The following is a 17,845-nucleotide window of genomic DNA, read 5'->3' as shown; positions in this document are numbered from 1 at the left end:
GACACACGAGCAGAGGCTCGATAACATTGCTCACATTCGAAGATTTCGAGCACTTAGAACTGATCATCAGACAAAACGACATCCAACTGGCGCCAGAACAAGGCACCAATGCTACACCTGAAGGCGAATGTTCTAATTTGCGAAATGGGAGCCAGGCTTGGTCCTAAAATAGCATGAAACGTGGACGTCGCCTTTCACGTTGCATTCTGCGTGAGTTTGCAGTCGTCTTGAAAAGTGAAGTTCACGAGGCTATTGTTGCCTTCCAGTTGGTTTAACATTGCCTATAAGAGAACAGCGCAAACGCAGGACATCAAACAGTGCCTGTGTTGTTCGTTCCTCTCTTGGTTGCTATTAAGCACTTAAAAAAAAAAAAGAACGATAGTTTGCGAAGGCTCGTGAAACCTGAGGAGTATACAGGGAATGACAAGAATAAGTCTCGCAAAAGGGAAAAAAATATTTGTATCTAATTCTTTATGCATATTTGTTTCAGCGCGACTCGTTAACGCAGGCCTCCTCTTCGAGCGCTGGGAGAGCGCCATTATGCCATCGTCAGCCTTCCTTTGTGTGGACACCTTCTTCTTTTTAAGGCAAGCAAAGAGAACATTTATCACATCTGAAAATTCATAGAGGAGCAACCTAAGATGATTATTTTAATCAAGCGAATCACTTCCGGCTTAATTTTTCTTGAATTATTTTTGGTCACTAAAGTCAGAACCACCATTACCAGTAAAATTACCGTAAAACATTCTGAATTATAATTTAAACGCGTTTGATGATACATCCATGACTTCCGTGTGTGTGTGCGTGTGCGTGTGCGTGTGCATGTGTGTGTGTGTGTGTGTGTGTGTGTGTGTGTGTGTGTGTGTGTGTGTGTGTGTGTGTGTGTGTGCGTGCGTGCGTGTGTGTGTGTGTGTGTGTGTGTGTGTGTGTGTGTGTGTGTGTGTGTGTGTGTGTGTGTGTGTGTGTGTGTGTGTGTGTGTGTGTGTGTGTGTGTGTGTGTGTGTGTGTGTGTGTGTGTGTGTGTGTGTGTGTGTGTGTGTGTGTGTGTGTGTGTGTGTGTGTGTGTGTGTGTGTGTGTGTGTGTGTGTGTGTGTGTGTGTGTGTGTGTGTGTGTGTGTGTGTGTGTGTGTGTGTGTGTGTGTGTGTGTGTGTGTGTGTGTGTGTGTGTGTGTGTGTGTGTGTGTGTGTGTGTGTGTGTGTGTGTGTGTGTGTGTGTGTGTGTGTGTGTGTGTGTGTGTGTGTGTGTGTGTGTGTGTGTGTGTGTGTGTGTGTGTGTGTGTGTGTGTGTGTGTGTGTGTGTGTGTGTGTGTGTGTGTGTGTGTGTGTGTGTGTGTGTGTGTGTAAAGGAAAATGATTTTGACGAGTGATTGTACGATGTCGAATTCATCTCTAGATGCTCTTCTCTTTGTTCAGCGCTCTGCCAAGCTCCTTCTCGGCGCATGGACGATGCTCGTCCAGTGTGTTTTGAGTGTGGAGACGCTTCTGAAACATCGTTAAGAACATATCGTTTACTGCAGACGACCGCAGTGTGAACACTGCTTAATAGCGGTAAACGAACATTACAAATGCTGCACAGTGCCCGCCAAGTGAACACTTCCTCTCTGCTCATTCGCCTCTAAACTACGTGAGCTTACTGGCTCTACCGGCTCCACACTGTACTGAGATCATTTATCCTCGGCATTCTCCCTTGCCGCTTAGTGACGCCGTACTCTCAGTCACCTCTAAACCCTTTGATTTCGTTGCTTCTATGAATATTGCCGCAAAACGTTGTAATTATATATGGCTACTGGCAACCACTGCAAGCAGCGTTATCACTCTGTCTTCTTGTACTGCGTGGAACTGCTTTGTGCTCTTTCTTTGTTCGCACTCAGTATCGCCAGAATGCTGTTTTATATATTTTGTTGATGCGCAAGATGCAGCGAGGTGTGTCTCGAATGACTGTAGCCACTCGCGTCAGTTTCCACATTGTTATAGTGTGTTCCAGGCACCTTTGGTGCTTGATCTAGATGTTTCTGCGCCGACTTCAAACTGAGCGCTGATGAACGTAGTGGGGATTTGTAGTTGAACCACCGCCGAGCACCCTTGCTGTGATCGCCGCAGCGCCGCAGCTGAATTGCTTATTGCCAAACAAAGACAAAACTAAAGGAACTACCGCGTTCACAGAGATGTCCACTTAAAAAAAAAAAACACAAATTTGTCTTTAAAGCAAGTCTTGATCATTGCAGGATGGAACACCTGCAGCGATCTTTAAATACTGCTAATGTCGACGTAAAAGGAGCGAGCGGAGGTTGAGTGCATGGTTCCTTGTTAACTGAACTAATATGTCTGCTGTGGCTCCCAGTCTACACTGAGTCGCCTCTTTAAATCGAACAGATTGGCTAAGCGGCAATATCGCCAGTAGGCAAGCTAGCCTCCGCATCAGCAAGTTGGCTTTGAATAGGCACAAAATTGACGCTTTTCAAAATACGGGCGGCTAAATCCTACCTCTCCTTGAACTCCACCGCTACCATAGTAGGAAAACTGAAAACGTTTCCTAAACTTGAGATATTTAGGTTCCAGTAAACTCCACAACAAGATTTCCTTAGTGATATAGTCCGAACTCGATGTACTTCGAGGGTTCGTGCAGAAAGGGGTGGCTAGACGACAACCAAAAACTTGTGGAAGCATTCAGCATTTAGTTTCTATATCCCTGGGAATTTAGCATATATGCCAGTAATCTCAAGAGTTTTACGTCAATCTCTGTTTGACTTGCCAGTTGTCAATATGCCATTAAATATTATGTGTTATTTGCTTTTGCAGTGGCTACCTGCTCTATGATGTACTGAACAAGCTGAACATGAACCGTGCTGTCGTAGCAGCTGTCGCGCTCTTCAGACGGCATATTCGGTGAGGCCAATTTGGGAACAGTGCTCATGTTTTCTATGCCTTCTTTCGAAATCTACATAAAAGTGTTGCTCTGCCACGCCCGTTCTTAGGTTGAGTGGCGTGGTCGTCACTGTAGCCTTCACCGGTGGATAGCTATAAGGCGTTCCATGGGACCAACGTATCACAGTTGGCACCGGTTAACCTGGGACGCAAGATTATGCTCGGTTTCCCACAACAAATCACGGTGTTCCGAAACACAGGCGACTCGGGAAGTCTTGCGAGTAGCAACGTAGGGATCCTGAAGCGTCCCTTAATGCTATTGCGTCCTAGACATAAAAGCATACTTAAGTGTACCCACGATACGGTGCCCCTGGTGGCCACCTTATATTAAGTGGCGAAGGCCAGCCTGGACTGCGAGAGTCTGCTTGGCCTCGGGCAAGCTTCCCTAATTATAGGAAATAGTGACATCTCGGAAAGTTAGATGAGTGGCAGCTTAGGCGTCCTTAGGATCCCCCTAACGCTATCATGTCTAAACGTTAAAAGCAAGGACTAAGTGTGTATCCAAATTTTGGTGGTTGAAAACTAAAAAAAATAAATTATCCGGTAAATTAACGCGACAAATAATCTATAGAAAAATGACCAATTTTGAGTGAACTACCACTTTTCGTGTCCGACGACGCAGTTCGAAGACACTCCGCACCGAACTCTCGATAAGAAGAAAAAGCGCTTTTGCGCTCTCATTAAGTTTCATAACATTTTACTAACTTTTCGCTACTTCGTTGCTCAGCCAAAATCAGCAAGGATCATTTTATGACTAGCCTTCATAAAAGGTCTCCTAGTATGCGCAAGGATAACACTTTCCAATCGGAAGCGCTGTAGATTATCGAGCGTTGGGAGTGTACCATTCACTGAACGTATACGCGTGTTTCTTCCTATTCGCCTGAGACGTTCGAAGCACCAATTGTTTTCACTTTGTATCAGCAGCGCGCACACATTCGGGAAAGAAGATGGAGATAGGACAGAGCGTTTAAATTTCAACCTCTCTTGAAAGGACATACCTTTCATGTACTGAAAGGTATGAAGCACGAAAAGGTTTTCAATAACATCAAGAGCTGCGATCAAATTTCGCTTTACCGAATATCTTAATCGGTGGCATTGTTTTATACGCCGAACGAGTCGCAGGGGTGAAATTGCGAACGACGGTAAAGGATCTAAGCTTAAACTAACTCAATGTCTAATCATTTATTTTTGTTCTTATATTAGCTCGCACTTGTATGTTACTATTGAGTTCTAAGGCACCTAGGTAAGGTATGTGAACGACCATCCGATATAGTTTTCTATAAAGCCAATTTTTAACCAAGCCGATCCAACACGCTTGTGCGGCCAAGAAATAGCTTGTCTCGCTCGTCACCCAAGGATACCAAAGATTTTGATTCCTACCCCACCCATCCATCTTAAAGCAGGCACCCGAGTTGACAGCTCTTCCCCTTTTACGCGGTCTCTTGATGTGGCACAACTCGCGGAGCAAAGAATACGCGGCTACGTCAGCTACCGGCAACCATAGCCACATTCGTGATTTGTCGCTCACAACGCCAAAAATAGCGGCAACTTTGAATTTTCTATAATACGGGGCTTTTAAAGGGATGCCGCATTATTTTATATATTTTTTTTTTACTTTAGCGTTTGGGCACGCGCCCCGAATACGTTCTTCACAGTTTGTTTTTGCTGGTAATCATCAAGCATAAGCATTTATTCGGGGCAATTCATAAATTGACTAACTAAGTTATCAGGATTATTTTTGTGGTAATGAACATGGACATTGTTTGAGTGAAATTAATTTATGTTCATTTACGTTCTCACCAACCCCTGTCTTTACAAAGATTTGCATTGAGCAACAATTGAGAAGTTATATTATTTATAACCGTATCAATATAGCTGTCGTCAGCAAACAATTTCACATTTATAGCCATCCACACTTTTCGCAATGTCATGAACATACATCAGAAACTGTACGGGGCCCAGCACGGAGCCTTGAGGTACCTCCGACAAGGCATCTAATGATTAGTTTCATTATCTATTTAATTTCAACAAACTTTGTACGGTTAAGCAGACATGCAGTTATCAAGTTGCTGGGGGAGTTAGGAAACCCTACTTAGATTAGATTTTCTTGAAAATTCTACTTAGAAAAATGTGCGGGACATGGTCAAAGGCCTTTGACAGATCTAAAAAAAATGTTTATCAATTTGAAACTGTTTGTCAATAGCAGAAACAGAATCACGAACAACAGTAGCAAGCTGCGTAATTGTGAAAACATATTTAGGGAACCCATTTGGGTAATCAGCTAAAATTCATTCGCTTCGAGGAAAGTGGTTGTGTGCCTGGCGATAATATATTCTAAAATTTTGCAACACGCGTTGAAGAATGGAATTGGTCTATAATTTGAAGCTTCAAAGTTATTGCCTGATTTGCATACCGGCACTACCCTCGCAACTAACCAATGATTGGGTACTGAACTTGGCTCAAGAAAACTATGAATGGTGTAGAAAAGGTATAACGAAATTAATTTGGTATATCGATGAAGCAAACCGGTGGGTAGGATATCCGCTCCACAAGATTTCTTCGTATTAAGGTTCAAGAGCAGTGAAAATATGCCCTCACGATAAATAAATATGTCCGACATCTTCTGTACATTAGAAAACCGGTTTCGGTTGCAAGTATATATGCGAAAGTAGAGGATCACAGTTTGTAACAGCTTTTTTAAATTTATAGTTGAATTCATTTGCGATCTTTTATTATTTGTGGTCATTATCAGATTTATTTTAAGCTGATCTACGAAATGTTTTTTTGTCAGGCGAGATACTGCCAGAACTTCTTATGGTATTTCAGTATTTGGATTCAAATAACCTCGGGCGGAAACTCATCTTCAGATTAAGCATACACCATGACAAAAAAGTACTAAGAAACATTTCTAATATCTCTATGAGCATGATAATTAAATGGTATTTAAATTATTTTGAGTATTTGATTTTAAATAATCTCAGACGAAAATTTATCTTCAGATGCGAAGCGGAACAAACCTGAACTAAAACACACTCGTCTTCTTTATTTCGAATTTGATGTACGGTAGCCAAACTGCACGAAGGAAGCGTGTATGCATTTTTCAACAGGTAGAAAAATAATATGAGTCGCTTACTGCAGTTTTTGAGCCAGCCTACGCTAAAATACAAGGAAAGCTGAGGGATTAGGTTTTTCCCCAAGGGTGTGATCATCAAATTGTAACATCGGCAGAGCTATTTCTACGGTAACGATTCCACTTTGCTAATATTGCCCGATTAAACCACCATGGACGAATAGCAGTGATTGAATTAAATAATTTAAATTACTCTAATTTCTTAAATGTTTTAAAGTAATTTGTAATGTAATGAATTATTTTCAGATCTGGCAATTTAGTAACGTAAATAATTATTAGGGCAGTTTTTTCACCGTAAATATTTAACTCAAAGTAATTAATTCATTTTAGAAATTAAGGTTACTGAAGTTACATTTACCGATTGAAGAGCTGCAAGACATGGTCAGCGTAACTGATGGGCAGATAGAGAATTCGGAAACATTGCGTCTGAGTCCTGCGGTGTATTGTGCAGCTGGGCAACTTACTGCGGCTTTCCTATGGCTAGTCGCTGCCACTTCGAAAGCAGCATAATGTAAGACAGGTGAATAGGTCTATGACGAGAATATTACTCAAAGAAATATTCCGAGGTAAATTCCTGTGATCACTGAAGCAAAAAAAACCTGTTCCGCTGCTTTCAAATCGTGGATACATACAGCTAGCTCCAAACCACCAAGGAGCTGGGTTCGCCGCTCGTTTCAGTCTTGAGCGTAATCAAGGGGCGAATGTTCAACCATGCTTCAATTTTTTGTTGTGGTTGTTGTCTTAACGTTTGTAATAGTGCGTGGTGAAGGAAAGAGCGAAGGTATTGGCCTCGGATGGATGGATGGATGGACGGAATATAGGAGCGTCCCCTTTGAAACGGGGTGGTAGCAGTAGCTATCATGCTCATTTTTCTCCATATATCTTAATTATTGTTTTACATTGGTTAACTAAACCAGCATTCTATTTATAAAATTTTTGTTTCTACATTACTAACATTATCTCACTTCTCTGCTTTTAAGCCACCAATCTTCCAGTCGTTTTTTGCTAGTTTCCACCGCCGGTTTATTCACCCGGCCACTGGTATCTCTAAACCCCACAGCTTCAGGAACAGTGATTGCGCCTGCATCAACTTCGGGATGGATACCATTACATTCGAATATAATATGGTCAATTGTTTCACTGGAGTTACCACATACAGCACATGCGTCATCTCCATTGTTAAATTTCTTTTTCTAGCTGCGTACGTTCTAAGGCACCCTGATCTAGCTTCAAAAAGTAGGGCACTGCCTCTTGAGGTATCAAAGAAATCTTCCTTCCTGATCTGCATTTTCCACTTTCGGTATAATCCCACACTCTGTTTCTTTTCCATCGAATTTATCCAATTTTTACCTTCTGCGTTTTTCACCTGTTGCTTAATGATCTTTATTTCTCATTCTTTGTGACTAGCATACTTACTAGTTAGTTTCCTAGTTCTTTTCCTCCATTATGAGTCAACGCTTTTTAGGTACAGGTGTTTAAATACTTTAGCTGCCCATCTGTTAGTGTCCAATTTCCTCAGGCGTTCCTCACTCTGAGCTTCCCGTACTTCGAAAGATGCCCAGCCCATATCTCCCTGTAGCGCCTCATTTGTAGTTTTGCCGTGGGCACCTAGTGCTAATCGTCCAACTGATCTCTGATTTATTTCTAATGTCGACTGTACCTCTGAGTTTAGGCACAAAACCGCATTTCCGAAAGTAAGTCTGGGCACCATAATTCCTTTCCAAATACCCCTCAAAACCTCATATCTATTGTATCCCCACAATGCCTTATGCCTCATTATCCCGGCATTCCTTCGCCCTTCGGCCTAAAGTGATTGCTCATGCTTTCCAACGTATGCCAATCCTTCGTTTAACCATACCCCCATATATTTATATTCTGCTACTCTAGGTATTTCATGGCCTTGTATTTAAGACCCTGATCAGTTGAGCCTTTGGAAATCCTCAGACCCGACATAACTGCGCTGAAACTGAAGCCTAGAGCGTCCCCTTCGTCTCCGCAATACTTAACAAGAGTTTTCAATTCTTCCAGACTCTCAGCTAGCAGCACAATATCGTCTGCATACATCAAACCGGGGAGGCGCTGCTCTACCGCATTTCCACCTAATCTATATGACAGGTTAAATCCTAGGTTACTGTCTTGTATCCTCCGTTCCAGGTTTATCATATAAAGCATGAACAGCACCGGTGATAGAGGACAGCCTTGTCTTATTCCTTTGCATACTTTGGCATCTTCCGTACTTCTTATCCCTTCCCACGTAATTTCTACTTTGTTATCCCGGTATATTTCCAGTAGGAACTCTATTATCTCATAACCGATACCTTCTTCTTTTAATATGTTCCACAGGAGTTCCCTGCTTACATTGTCGTACGCCCAGTTTATGTCCAGGAAGGCCAAAATAGAAAGGTCTATTTTCCACTCTAGATATTTCGATGCATTGGGTAAGCACGAACAGGCTATCATCTAAGCGCCTACCATTTCTAAAGCCGTTCTGAAGTTATCCGAGTATCTTGTTACTTTCTACCCATGCTTGCACCTTTAATTTCACCGCCTGCATGGCTAACCTGTAAATAACAGATTGTATGGTAATAGGGCCTGTAAGATTTTATGTACATCCTGTCTCCTTTCCCTTTATAAATCAAATTTATTTTACTCTGCCGCCAGCTGTCCGGAATTTGCTTATTCGTTATGACTGTTTCCAGAGCTTTTAACAACGTGTCCTTACTTTTTGGACCGAGTTCATTAATCAGCTTGATCGGAATTCCATCTATTCCTGTAGATGTGTTTTTAGGAATATTTTTTATGCCTTTTTCCAGTTCAGATTGGTCAGTTGTAAGCTGTTATGTATTCTGCTACCTTGTGTTGCTTTCTGATTAGCGGAGATTACCCTATCGTCGCTCTTAAATGATTTGGCTATAACTTATATAATGTAGTTCACTGCGTTGTCTCCCTTTAAACAATTTCCCTCGTTATCTTGAATCTGATCCTGATTTCTTTGATTCTTCTTCCCTAGCCAGCTTATATGGTTCCAGAATTTTCTTGCTCCGTCTTTAGAGGCATCGTGTATGTCAGCCATCCAGCGATCGGTGGACTGCCTTATTTTACTTTGGAAGATGGCCGGCACCTCAAGTTTCTTTTGTTGATATGATTCCCATTTTTGGTCGATTTCCTCCTGAGATACCTATGCTTTCTTTGCCACTACGTGTTCCCTTGAAGCAGCCCGTCGTTGTTCAATAGCTTCCCTGATTTCCTTATTCCACCAGCTCAGTGGCTTCCTCTTTCCATTCCAGCGGTTTGCTGCTTTAACCTCCTGAATGTTCCTCTTTATGAGAAGTTCTACCTGTTCATAATCCCAGTCTTCCATGGGGCTTTTCTCTATTGCTTCCTCTATGTCTGCTGCTATCTGCGCTATTTGATCGTCGTTTAATTTTGCGTTTACGTTTTGTCTAAGTTCCATTTCTCTTTTCATCAAGGGCCCCATCTGCGGACTAATACGTTTATGATCACTTCCTAGACTACACTTCCCTTCTTCGTGTATTTCCATTTTTGTGACCTTGCTATAAATTTCCTGCGACATTAGAGAGTAGTCAATGGTCGTCTGCCTGTTGCGGAATTCCCACGTGATTTGCCCTTGACCCCCCCCCCCCCCCATTTTGTTTCTCTATTTACTATAACTAGATCGTGTCGCTCACAGAAATCTAGCATTAGCGTCCCGTTACAATCCGTGTATTCATCCAGATCTTCGATGTTGCCGTTCATGTCCCCGAGTAGAATAATATTGGCTCCGTTTCCAAACTGGCTTATATCGTCCCTAGACATTCAACAAGATCCTTGTTTTCTTGCCTGCATTGATGTCCTCCTCCTAAATAAGCTACCCCTAGCCATGTCCTTATGTCGGCAATTGTTCCTGAAACCCAGGTTCTTTACAAGATGATTTATTTTCTTTGCCAATTTGTTCGCTGGTGTATCAACATACCTACCCCTCCATCCTTTTTTTTCCGTTCTCGTTCTGTTGCACCCTTCCCAGACGTAGCCTTCTATAAACGGCGGATCTTCTAGATCCCTGAGATGAGTCACGCAAACAGCGAACACACCTATTTTGTCATCCTTCAACTGCTGTTCTATCTCTAGCCATTTCGCTCTTTTTCTACCTCCTTGCATGTTTGTGTAGCTGATACTAGTGTTAAATTTCTTTTTTGTACTTTTCTTTCTCGACCGACTCTTTGCCATTTTTGGGGGCTCAGCCTCCGTTATTACACTTTCTTCTGCTTCTCTTCTAACTACCTCTGTGCACGGAGTCCTCGCGGACCCCCTAAAAAAGCTACAGCCCTGCCTGCCAGGCGCCAGCCGATCTCTGCTGCCACCCTTCTATTAAAATGAATGCCACCTCGCTGAAAAGCCCTACCAAATCCTGCTTTATGCAGCTCCCTGTTTACCTCAACCGCTTCGAAACGCTTCTCCAGGCTTAATTTTCTTATGTCCTGATTAACTGTCACCCCGTCTTTTCCAGCTTTCCGTTCAATCATAGCACCTCTGGTACTGTGCATACAACTATCTGCGCTTGCTGTGTTATCTCCCTGATCTCGTCAACACTTTTAGCTAAACTTTCCACCACTCCTGCAGCGTCACCATTTAGGACATCGTTTAGCACCGCGGCTACTATTACCATACTATTACTATTACCTACTATTACCATAGATCGAGCAGAGTCGCCACCTTGCGGCTAAGCGGCGAAACCTACTCAGTGTGGATGCGCTTTCGCATCGCGTGCCAGCCCGCAGTGATTTACGCGCGCGCATGCGGCGTGTACAGGAATGTTTTTGTTTGTTTCGCAGTTCCTGTGAGTTTTTGTTTGCCTATATACCTCTTGCAAAATAAATATGAACAGTCTACAACTGTTCTGTTTTGAATACCGCCGCTACTAAAACATATGCCACCGCAGACTGCTTCATATAGCACAATGCAGTTTGAACAGACCACTCTATACCTACTATGCCGTCTGTATGCACGATAGAGTTGTGTGAGTACTTTTTTTTTTGCTTTATACCTCTGTCGCGGTGTCTCAATGGTAAGGGCGCTCGACTGCTGATTTCGAGAACGGGGGATGCAATCACAACCGTTTCGACAGGAATCCTCTGCTGTGGGATTCGACTGCACAATAAACAATCCCACGTGGTAAACGTGGTGTTAATAATGAAAAAAAAACGACACCAAAACCAGCCTCTGCAATCATCCGTCATAGCCGATGCAGCTTTCATGCGTTAAACCCGGGCCAATATGCATTTCTTTTCTTTTCTTTTTTTTTTGTTGTTGTTGAAGGCTTCTGTGCATCTGTAAAAGTTTTAGTGAGCACATTTTGCTTCAGAGAAATGCTCGAACGTTTGGGAAACATATTCCCGGCATCTAATTGTTACCCTAAATATTACATAATACACCTAGATCAATGTACTTTACTGGTAGCCTATTATAATCACTATAATCCCTTTTCGTCCAAGTGATGTCTTCCGACAAAACTCGTCATTTCTGACAAGGGGAGTAAAACAGCTTCATGCGGGCTTAAATATCAGTATTTAGTTCGGGAATAAATACATTTTTATATTCGTATGATAAGATGACCTCCATTTCTGTCGGGATAGTTTTATATCCGGAATCTGTTTTGGAAGCAACCCTAATATTTTACTTCGCATACGATTTAGTCACTGCTAAATAATTAGTGATAAAGAAATGTTCAGCCTGTAAAATTGCTTCCCAAAACATGACAGTGCCCATGCGCAGTTTATAACGATGTCTTCGCAGCGAGTAATTCGTAGCTAGCACTTTAACGCTACTGAAAATTATTCGCTGAGTATTGTAAATTCTGTCAAGTGTGTAAAAGTTATTTCACACGGTGAAATTTATTCGCATTGCAAAACAAAATAATTCCACTACTCAGTCAGTTCAGTCGTTCAGTCGTGTCCGACTCTTCGTGACCCTATGGACCATGTCACGCCACGCTTTCCGGTCTCTCACTATCTTCCTAACATCACATAACTTCATCTGCAGTGCCTCGAGGATGCCATCTAACCATCGCGTTCGCTGCCTACCCCTTCTCCGGCGACCCTCAACCTTTCCCAACATCAAATCTTTCTCCAGCGACTCCTCTCTTCTCATCAGATGACCAAAGTAGCTGAGCTTTAGCTTTAGAATTTGCCCTCCAATGAGCGGTCGACTGATTTGATCTTCTGGCAGTCCAACTCTCAAGAGTCTTCGCCAGCACCACAATTCAAACGCGTCAATTCTTCGGCGGTCAGCCTTTTACTACAAATTTACCGTTATATATTAACATCACACACATCAGAAATCCCTTATACTTTCCTCAGTTTTAGGAAATCATTTAGTTAGTGGCGCATGCATTAATGCACTATCACATTCTATGATAATGGCCGCAAAACGCATCTCGGCAAATTCAATCCACTCAGCGCTGTACATGTGAACAATCAGCTTTCCTGTGCGGCGAGGTTTATTGTATAGTGTCGGCGTGATCTCATTTTGGGGGAATACTTGTGCCTGCTTGTCTGGGCCAGACTTTATGTGCACTCAGTCTAAAGCATCTAGCCATGCAGTGCGCTGCCAATGCTACATTTAACGTGCTTAATCCTCGAGTCAAGTACGATATAATGAACCAGGCTTTCTCGATTCAATCTGAATTACTGCAGGTCAGAGCACGAATCTTGTATCTGCGTGGGCTTGACACTAAATTCGCCGGTCTTGCTCGCATGAGACACGTGCAAACTGTTTAAAAGTCGATAGGTAAAACGAAACTGTCATTAGGCAGGCCCAAGCATTAGGCGCGTGAGCGAGGTACAGCGCAAGAAACGTGCAAAGTAAATCTAGAAGACTGGTGGTTGCGTGCTTTGTTTTCCTAAAATCAGCTCTTCTTCTGCTTCATTGGCGAAATCCTTGAATTTGTTTATGCAATATTGCAGAAATACTGCAGAAGACACGTTTTCATCGCCAACAAACCCGCCGTAAACTCGGAAGCAGACCTACGCAGCGTGCGTTTCTGCGAGCGCCGCCGGCTGCCGATCCACACTACCGGAGTGATGGTGGCGCCACCTCTAGGTCGATCTCGCGGCGAATAGCTGTGTGCGCAAGAAATTGGCGAGAAGAAGAAAGAACGTATGCGTCGCGTCTGGAGAGAGATGGTTTCGTTTACTAGGTTTGCATGTTCATGTGAGATGAAAATCGAAAAAGGGTTTAGGAGTAGTTGCATTTCTATACGATCAATTGTAATGTAATTTCATTACAATTTGGAAGCAATGCTTAGTAATGTAATTATTTTTTTACATTTTCGAAATTTTTAGCAAATTAATATTGTAATTTCATTCCTTTTCAAAAGTAATTTTTCCACACACGACACCAGAGCAAGTGCGACAGATCCGGTTTATGGGAGTATCTCACGCAAGTCTTAAGGTAGTAAACACTCTCCAGAGACCTAGAATGCTACATATGTTTTTCTGACGCTATTGATCTCCCTCCTTTCAGATTTCTAGAAGTCCATAAACTGCTAGCGCTCGTTAGGTCATGTAAATATCCCCTCTAATCTCAGCGCAACAGCTTCTTTTCGGCGGATGAAACGATGAATAGCATGATCCTTGTGGAAGAAAATTTTCTGTTTCAGAAAAGGTTGTCTTGTGCACAGGAACGCAGAATCGAGGACGAAAGTAAACGGAGCGCTAAACACGCACAAAAAAAAAGAAAAAAAATTGAGGGTCTCTTAAATCTCTCTTAAGAGCAGAATGGTAAAAGCCTACCCTTCCTCTCCTATCGCTTGCCTCTCATCGTTTTCCTCCATTCGGCGTTCGTTGCAGTGCTACATATAATTTTACATGGTTTGCAGGAAAGGAAACACGCAGTATCTGTCACACTTTCTCAGGCAACTGTGAGTTCGGATGGCACACCATCGCTCCTGCTTCGTGGCTTTCCTTGGCGCGCGATCGAGTTCAGCATTGAAGATGGTAGGAACGCTATACAAGAACTGATCTCGCGGAATCTGACAGACCTCGCGCACAGACCTCGAGCACAACTTTAGCCTACAACTCTTGCATATAGGATTTCGTTCCATTAGCCTAGAAAGGTTTTGAATGAATGAATGAATTAATGAATAGATGGACAGATAGATGGATGGATGGATGGATTGATGGATGGATGAATGAATGAATGAATGAATGAATGAATGAATGAATGAATGAATGAATGGATGGATGGATGGATGGATGGATGGATGGATGGATGGATGGATGGATGGATGGATGGATGGATGGATGGATGGATGGATGGATGGATGGATGGATGGATGGATGGATGAATGAATGGATGGATGGATGAATGGATGGGTGGGTGGGTGGTCGGATGGTTGAATGGTTGGATGGATGGATGGATGGATGGATGGATGGATGGATGGATGGATGGATGGATGGATGGATGGATGGATGGATGGATGGATGGATGGATGGATGGATGGACGGACGGACGGACGGACGGACGGACGGACGGACGGACGGATGGTTGGATGGATGGATGGATGGATGGATGGATGGATGGATGGATGGATGGATGGATGGATGGATGGATGGATGGATGGATGGATGGACGGACGGACGGACGGACGGACGGACGGACGGACGGACGGATGCATGGACGGATGAACGGATGGGTAGATGTGTGGACGTGTGGGTGGATGTCTGGAAGGGTGGGTGGGTGCTCGGATGGTTGAATGGTTGGATGGATGGGTGGATGGATGGATGGATGGATGGATGGACGGACGGACGGACGGACGGACGGATAGAATATAGGCGTGTCCCCTTTGAAACAGGGTACTAAGTTGCTATTATGCTCGTTTATTCCCTGGATCTTAATTATTGTTTTAGATCAGTTAGCTATACCCACATGCTATTTATTCAATTTTTGTTCCTAAATAACTAACATTATGTTACTTTTCTGCTTTAAGCCACCGATCTTCCTATCGTCTTTTTCTTGCTAGTTTCCACTGCCCGTGCATTCCCCCGGCCACTGGTACTTTTAAACCCCAGGGCCTTAGGAAGAGTGACTGCACCTGCATCGACTTCCGGATAGATACCATCACATTCGAACATAAGATGGTTAACTGTTTCTGTGGATTTGCCAGATACTGGACATGAGTCACCTTCATGGTTAAATTTCTTTTGGTAGCTGCGTGTTTAAAGGCACCCTGATCTAGTTTCAAAAATTAGGGCACTGCCTTTTGAGTTATCAAGGAAGCTTCCTTCCTGATTTGTCGCTAAGCGCTTGTGCACGCCATCAGGCGGCGTGACATTGTTCAACTAGCCTTGCACTAAGCTGTTGTCAATATGGCGTTAATGAACGGAGAGCGCCCGTTCTATTCAACATGAATTTCGCAATGCGCAGCAAACCGCTGCCATTATAACGTATAGAGTCGGCGGCAGGGGTGCTACCGTTAAGCCGTTTTGCCTCGAATAGCTGTAGCACGTTTCCGCCCCAAATGACCAGCACATTTTGAACTTCTGTTTCCTATTTGGCTCACTTGCATCCCGTTAGCGACCGGACGCGCACAAATACATGCCCGCTCACCGCAGTTTAGAGCTTTTTTTATTTTAATATGGTTACCAGTTCTTTTCGCTTTGTCTCTGGAAGCCAGCAACGCAGCCTTCTTTACCGCACAAGATAAATGGAGCAGATTTGCAGTGTCATTCTGTTGCGGCGTCTACATTTTGTGTCCTCTCTTGAAGTGCAGTATTGTATGCGAACGTGGTGTATGGAAGAATTTAATCCCAAGTCTTATGATCTGCATTCACATACATGGACATCATGTCAGCCAGAGTTCTCTTTAGCCGTTCCACCAGGCTATTAGTCTGCAGGTGGTACTCCGTGGCCCATCTATGGCTAGTGTGTGTAAGATTCAGCACAGCCTCAGTCAGGAGGGCCGTAAAAGCTGCCTCACGGTCAGTAATAGTTATTCCGGACCGCCATGACACAGCATGATGTTGTGAACCAAGAACTCCGCTACTTGGGTGGCATTTTTCATTTGCGAACTACACGGGCTCAGCATCCCGGGTCAAGTAGTCCATCGCGACAATTCAACGTCTTCCATTATATGAATTCGGGAAAGGACCAAGATGATCAATCCCCACTTGTTCGAAAGGGGTTTAAGGGGGAGCGGTGGATTGAAGAAATCCGGTTGTTTTCGTGGTTGGAGACTTCCTGTGTTGAAACTCACGACATGAATTTACGTAAATTCGTACTGAGGGTAATAATTGCGGCCAATAGTACTGTTCCCGAATCCCTGCAAGCGTACAGCTAACTCCCAAGTGGCCGGCCGACGGTCCGTCGTGTAACAGGCACTCAAGATGTCAGGCCGTAGGTGCGTAGGTACTACGAGTAGGAATGCCTCTTTTGATCTTTTAAAGTTGTGCTTCTAGAGAATGCCACTTCGTAAAGCGTGTGACTGCAAGCCGGAACGAAAACCATGCGGTAACCTACCACTGCAGCCTTCAAGATAATCGATGAGCGACGCCAGCTTCGGGTCCTTTAGTTTAAGGTCAGCCATAGGGGATTGGGTAATGACCTCGATAAAAGGGTAAATCGTCGTCGGCGATCCAGTGCAGCAGAGTCTACGAGGGCGTGTGACAAGCAGTCCGCTTCTTGCTGTTTATGTCCCGATTTGTAAACAACAGGGACGTCATACTCTTGAAGACTGAAGCTCCATCGAGCCAACCATCCACATGGGTTTTTAAGGCTTGCCAGCTCGCAAAACAAATGATGGTCGCTGACAATACAAAAGGGTCGGCCATACAGATATGGCCGAAACTTGCTGATGACCCAGATTGCCGCAAGACACTCCCTTCTCCGTCGTTCAATAGTTCACCTCCGATCATGATAGTGTTTGGCTTACTTAAGCAATAGCTCGTTCTACTCCGTCTTACCACTGGATAATTGCCACCCCCACGCCAACCTTTCTGCCATCTGTTTTTTTCTTACATGACAAATGGCGATATTATCTCTTAAAATAATAAATGTAGACTCGATTGGGTAATTTCACTTAATCCGTCGTACAATCCTCCAGCACAACCATTTGCATTATTAGGCGTGTTGTCAAACTTAGCTGTACAATTCTTGATATAAAAATACAGGATTAACAGTCAAATCAGCAGCAAAGTGCTTGTACGCATACGAATATCAGGATGGTAATAAAGAGATGTTATCTATTAACGCATTTCACTCGTATCCTTAAAGGCGGTGCCTACTGCCCCCCCCCCCCCCCCCCCAAATGTCATTTTGTTCTCGTGAGAGCTCACTGAGCATTGCTTGTAATATTAGTTTGAAATGTGATATCGCCTTTGGAATAGTCCTGTGCTCGCAGACCCCTTTCTATTCATTGTTACCGGAATCCAGCATGATTCCGGTCGAGCAGCATAAATCTTTGTTCATCGCGAAGTCACATACGGTACCATTAGCCACAGTGCCAGTCGGAGCGCTGAGACAGCGCGCATCATAAGTACGCATTATTCTTTTAATCAAATCGACTGTTAAAACGTTATAAAATAAGCTTATGCCTGTAAGGCGCCTTCGCTGCGCACTGTAGCGGTGACAGGCCTTCGCTGCTGTACAGGGGAGGTAACTGTGCAATTCGAACGAACCTCCCACATCTTATGGTGGCCTGCAGCGGGCAGTGACCGAAGCGACCAAAGCGGAGGACCGTCGGCTTTATTTATTACTGAATGACTCCCTCCGGTTTTGCGCCAAGTACCGATAACG

The 17,845-nt window shown here is 43.7% G+C and overlaps 1 protein-coding gene across 1 annotated transcript in view; it reads left to right on the top strand.

The window, feature by feature from the left end:
- Positions 1-17,845, top strand: part of LOC146172550 (nose resistant to fluoxetine protein 6-like) — a 116,198-nt gene that overhangs the window by 49,206 nt on the left and 49,147 nt on the right. The window contains exons 7-8 of the mRNA XM_084585797.1: positions 491-587; positions 2,800-2,886. Of these exons, the coding sequence (XP_084441923.1) occupies positions 491-587; positions 2,800-2,886 (184 nt within the window). The remainder of the gene's footprint in view (positions 1-490; positions 588-2,799; positions 2,887-17,845) is intronic.

Source organism: Amblyomma maculatum, unplaced genomic scaffold (genome assembly GCF_055883805.1).
Source record: "Amblyomma maculatum isolate TAMU_Amacu unplaced genomic scaffold, ASM5588380v1 scaffold_13, whole genome shotgun sequence".
Classification (NCBI taxonomy): Eukaryota; Metazoa; Arthropoda; class Arachnida; order Ixodida; family Ixodidae; genus Amblyomma; species Amblyomma maculatum.
This window is presented reverse-complemented; position numbering and strand designations above follow the sequence as displayed.